Here is a 6,127-nt window from a genome sequence, read left to right on the forward strand (position 1 = left end):
AGGTTCTCCAGGCACTCCAGGAACACCAGGTAGTCCAAGCTCTCCGGGATATCCGGGAAGACCAGGTACTCCAGGCACTCCAGGAACACCAGGTTCTTCAGGAACGCCAGGTTCTCCGGGTAGTCCAAGCTCTCCGGGATATCCAGGGAGACCAGGTTATCCAGGCACTCCAGGAACACCAGGTAGTCCAAGCTCTCCGGGGAGACCTAGTTCTCCGGGCACTCCCGGTGCACCTGGTAGTTCAAGCTCTCCAGGATATCCAGGAACACCAGGTTCTTCAGGCACTCCAGGTTCACCGGGTTCTCCAGGAACACCAGGTTCTCCGGGCACTCCTGGTTCTTCAGGATATCCAGGATATCCGGGTTCTCCAGGCACTCCAGGAACACCAGGTTCTTCAGGCACTCCAACTTCACCGAGTAGTCCTGGTTTCCCTGGACACCCAGGAACACCAGGCTCTCCAGGGACTCCAGGAGCACCAGGCTCTTCAGGAACTCCAGGAGCGCCAGGTTCTCCAGGCACTCCAGGTTCACCGGGTAGTCCTGGCTCTCCGGGATATCCAGGAACACCAGGCTCTCCAGGCACTCCAGGTTCACCAGGTAGTCCAGGCTCTCCGGATATCCAGGAACGCCAGGTTCTCCAGGAACACCAGGCTCTCCAGGATATCCAGGAGCACCAAGTTCTCCAGGAACACCAGGTTCTCCAGGCACTCCAGGTTCACCTGGAAGCCCTGGCTCTCCGGGATATCCAGGAACACCAAGCTCTTCAGGAACTCCAGGAACACCAGGTTCTCCAGGTACTCCAGGTTCTCCGGGCACTCCTGGTTCTTCAGGATATCCGGGATATCCGGGTGCTCCTGGAACTCCAGACTCGTCATCTTCCTCTGGAAATCAACCATCGACAGGTATAATAATTTAGAAACCCGTAAGGACTAAAGTTTCACTATTAATATATATAAAATCTTATTTTAGGTCTTTGTACAGCAGAAGGCTTTTTCGCTGATCCACAAGATTGTCGCAAGTTTTATCGGTGTGTCGATGATGGCATGTCATCCTTCACGAAATACCACTTTCAATGTGGTGTTGGAACTGTCTGGGATTCGTCCATTCAAAGTTGTAATCATGCTTATGCTGTACCATATTGCAATCAAGCAAGTCCTGCAACTACAGACGAGCCCGACACATCGCTGAATGAAGTAGATAGTACCAATGGGCCAGATACAAGCAAACTACCATCGCAATCTTCTGAAAGACCCTTCCCACCGACATCTTTAAAACCAGAGATACAACCTTCGACTCAAGCTGTTAGCACTATGAGCAACCCTGCTGCACCATCTCAAACAACGTCGACTTCTTATTTACCACCCAGTAGTACATACTCACCTTCAACAGTGCAAGTTACTGAATCCGTTTCTTATGCTCCTCCTGCAACACAAATGACTACTACGTCTACATCTTACTTGCCACCCTCAACTACAACTAGTGTAATATCTGGATCTACATCTGAGTCTGTTTCATATTTGCCACCCGAGACTAGTACAAAGTCTACAACTACTTCGCCAAGTTTTGTATCACCTACTGCCTCTTCGCCTCAGACTGGAAAATCTGAGTGTACTGAAGAAGGTTTCTTCCCGGATCGTGATAGCTGCAAAAAATTCTATCGCTGTGTGCAAGGTCAAAATGGTTATCAAAAGTACGAATTTGAGTGCGGTCCTGGTACAGCATGGGATCAATCAATACAGACGTGTAATCATATAGAGAAGGTAACTTCATGTTCAACAGTCAGCAATGAAGTCGATCAAGGCCATGGTCCCGATACATCCGATTCTACATCTCAACTTCCCGCCATGAGTAGTTCTACAACTACTTCTAGTCAAACCATTGCGACCACTTCATCATCCCCAGTTCCAATTTCTACCGAAAGTGTTACAACCGCCAGTACAGCTCCAAGTGAAATGTCTACCGAATCAGCTACATCAGAGGTAGATAAAACAGAGTCATCGACAACAACTACTATCACACCTATTAGTACTAGCAAAAGTCCTACTTCAAAAAAACCAGAAGAGATTCAAATGCCTGGAAGCTCCAGTACAGAAAGTTCGCCCGAATCCTCGTCTGAATCCTCGTCTACTTCTGAATCATCTACTACTGAGTCACACGGACCAGATTGTGCGACAAAAAAACCGAGTAGTGCAATAATATGCAACGACGAAGGGTTTTATCCGAATCCAACTAGATGTGACAAATTCTATCGCTGCGTTAATAATGGAAATGGCTTCAACGTATATCACTTTGACTGCCCACCAGGCACTATTTTTGATTCTAGCATCAATGTATGTAATTATCCCGAATCTGTTTATCCCGCGAGAGATTGTACGACTGGAAATATTACTTCAAGCAACGTGGAATCTACAACTCAATCCGGAACACCTGAGCAATCGACATCAGTGGAAACTACGACCGTAAGCACAGCTCAGCAAACAGAAGAAAGCACGACCGCATCCACAGAGCTTGGTACGACGACTTCATCCATGGAGACTACTTCAGAAGAAAGCGCCACTGCTTCCGGTACAGAATCAACGACATCAAATATGCCAGAGAGTACCGAAAGTATGACAGAGTCTACGACCACCACAGAAGCCGCTATCGATTCTAGCACCTCTGAACAGACTAGCGAAGCCACAACCGAAGCTACTGCTTCCACAGAGTCCGGAATGCCTACGACCGAGTCTCAAGAACAGTCTACAACAGAATCTCAGGAACAATCAACGACTGAATCCCAGGAACAATCAACGACTGAATCCCAGGAACAATCAACAACTGAATCTCAAGAACACTCGACGACTGAATCACAAGAGCAATCAACAGAGTCAAAAGAACCATCCAGTACCGAAGCTCAAGAGCATTCAACGACCGAATCGCAGGAACAGTCAACGACAGAATCGCAGGAACAGTCTACGACAGAATCTCAGGAACAAACGACGACTGAGTTATCGGAGCCGACACCAGCAGAACCAGGAGCGGCGCCTTGCACTATAGGCAATTTGACCGACGAGCAAGTCACTCTAGTTTGTCCCTCTGGTTTCCGAAGGCATCCGAAATATTGCAATCTATTCTATCAGTGTACTTCCGAGGGCAACATGGAAATCAAGATCCTCGTATTGAGTTGTCCCGAGAATACAATCTTTGATGAGAAAAAGATTCAATGTCTACCCGCAAGTAAAAGTAGTCAGCCATGTATGGGCACTAGAGCAAGCGCCAGATTTTACAGAAGATTGGAAGGCCATGCGTCATCACCTGTAAGTATTTTAATCAAATACATAAATTTGTAAAATATCTGAAAATATCCATTGCAAAACATTCTTTTAATTTTAGGTAAAGGTATCGTCGAATCAGCTTTGTCCGGAAGAGGGACATTTTCCTTATCGGCAAGGTTGCAGCAATACCTTCTACAAGTGTAAACGCGATACCCGAAACAGTTTACAGGGATACCTATATAAATGTCCCGAGGACTTCGTTTATTGGTCGGTCTCCAGAAGATGCGAACGAGTGACACGTCTTCCCATGTGTTCGCGTTCGTCGTACAGGAACAAAATCGATTGGAATAATCGATGGCAAGTGCCAACCGAAGATTTTAATCTTTCCGCTAGAATGTTACGCTTCTCTTGATTGCTTGATGACACCGCCTATTTTTAAGCTCTTAATGAGTTGTAAATTTGCCATAAATGTTTCACCTGTGCCTTTGGATTAATTACTATCTTTGATGGAGATTTGAAATACTCGTAATTGAACATTGTAAGAGAATTGGAGCAAAATTATTAGCAAATTAATGACTTTGGATTATGAAAGATAGATATGTTGGAATAATTGGATATTTATATTAATACCATTAATATCTACAACATTTGTTTATATTGTACGATTATGAAGCATTTCTAAAGTATTATTCTAACAGTACTGTACCCTTTGCTTATTTTAGTGCGAGAAATTATTTTTGTTAGTGCAATATTATTCAATTTACAGTACTTCGTGAAACATTTAGCAACACGGCTACGGAAGATCTCGATTAAAACGTTTAATAATAGATCTTCGATAGTCGTCTTGCATTAATTATTGTCAAACTGCCATTATGCAATTTTTAGTCAACATTAGTTATGATAGTGAGTCTGTTAATAATTATTGACGAATGTAAGTATAACTTTGCGATAAATCGAGTAACAGGAACAAATTTTTCTTAGAGTTGGAGATTATTTATAGTTTTGCCGTGTAATTCGATTAGATTATCATTAGCTTCCGTTATCATAAAATACACGAAACACACATATGTGAAAGAAAATGTATAAAAGTAAATAATGTCCAATTTTCATAGAATTATTGTTCGACGTCTTCTTTTAATTATTAGTATCTGGGGATGGTTGCGGGACTTGTATGCAATATTCTGACTGTATAACGCGATATTTCGTATATTTATTAACTTGCATAGAAAATATTCATGAAAGACGGATCGTCATGAAAATATCATAAAGAAATGTAGAAACTTGCTAAATGACAGCTAATTTTTCTTAGGATACATTAGAAATGTTCACGCGCAATGTACATGCGTTTTGTACATACCTTGACAAATAGCTCCTCGTGAGAAACCAATATTTTCTCACAGATTTTAATGCATTTATCATGATATTTATGGCGTATAAATAAATTAGGATAATTAATACTTGTTCATTTAATTCTACGCTTTCGTTCGCGTGTTCACATCTGATCTCTGAAATTTGTATTAATAAATAGCGCGAAGGGGGAATCAATAATATATATTTTACTTTTCTGTCCTCCCACATCACGACTTTTCATAGCTTATAATTTTAGAGTTTCAGTACAGTGAATATCGGAACACAGGGTTCATTGGACGATGCCTCGTATCAGTGCTGTCCGTCAGTTTCTGTCTATATCTATTTGTGGTTTTAGAATGTGGAAACATAAAACGTGTTGAAACAAGTCGATGTCGATATATTGAATTCGCTGGAAAGGATAAAATTACATTTTAACTTTTCTTGTGCTGATGGCCCGACATTGTTATACAGTTCATACTTTTGTTAGTACTGTAACTGTGTGAATCTATATACGGTATTAACTTGATGTTATAATAGTGTTTTGGTTTTAAATATTTCAGTAAACAGTTCCAATATGGAATATCATAATTTCCCGAACTTCCACCGGTAAAAAGTACCATTGTCGTTGATGAACATCAAGCCGCTATTTAATAGCAGGTTTTGAAATGCCATGCCAAATTTCGTTTGCAGTATCTGTAAAAATATTTCTTTATTAGAAAAAATTAATATAAACGAAAAAGTACAAGAAATTCTCATCTCTATTGTAATCTTTATAGGAAAAAGGGAAAATGGATAAGAAACAATTATAAATTTATTAAAGTACAATATGTTGAAAGTTTCTCTTACCTTGAAAAGCTTTCCTTTCGTTTCTTTTCTTTGCCCGTACACAGATTTTTTACAGACGCTATTGATCTTCCTTCTCTCGAAGTACGAATATTTTTCAGTTTAATGACATATTATATGTATAAAAAGAAACTTCATACCAATTCGAAATTTGAAGCAAAACCGCCACGCTCGCGGTTACTATCTCCTTCTCCATTGATTTCTGATTTATAAAACGTACCGTACGCACTACACCATCCTAATATTCTCCCGGTAATGTAATCGACGACCGCACCTACCGACGCCCTGGACCTCTTCTTCCTCCTTTTTATTTGACGTCTGTTCCTATCTTCAATGAATCAATACAGCTGTATCTGATCCCGGAGATCTCATCTGCCCCAGTAACAGGCAATAGCACGCAGGGGTTGAATGACGGGGATGGCCGGGAACACAGACTTTTGTATAACGCACAAGGGAATGAATGAAACAGAGTCCCTCATTTTCCTCCCACAGAGAAGTAAAAGGCTCTGATTGGTTTTCCTTTATCAAAGTGCTCTCAGAATTTTTATTTTTATATTCAAATTTAGTGCTTCATTATTTATGACAATAAAAATTGTTTAGCAAGGAAAATGAGCCAACGGCACACGATACTATTTTCCCTACTGGAATCCTTACGAGAGCCAATCAGGATTTAAAGCCTCC

General features: G+C 41.4%; 1 protein-coding gene across 1 annotated transcript in view; it reads left to right on the top strand.

Annotated features, from left to right (window-relative positions):
• Positions 1-4,803, top strand: part of LOC105561490 (flocculation protein FLO11-like) — a 19,785-nt gene extending 14,982 nt beyond the window's left edge. The window contains 4 exon segments of the mRNA XM_012011515.1: positions 1-781; positions 784-901; positions 969-3,295; positions 3,372-4,803. Of these exon segments, the coding sequence (XP_011866905.1) occupies positions 1-781; positions 784-901; positions 969-3,295; positions 3,372-3,665 (3,520 nt within the window). The 3' untranslated portion in view covers positions 3,666-4,803.
• Positions 4,804-6,127: the final 1,324 nt, after the last annotated feature.

This window comes from Vollenhovia emeryi, unplaced genomic scaffold, assembly GCF_000949405.1.
Source record: "Vollenhovia emeryi isolate VEMERY1.0 unplaced genomic scaffold, V.emery_V1.0 DF939206.1, whole genome shotgun sequence".
Lineage (NCBI taxonomy): Eukaryota > Metazoa > Arthropoda > Insecta > Hymenoptera > Formicidae > Vollenhovia > Vollenhovia emeryi.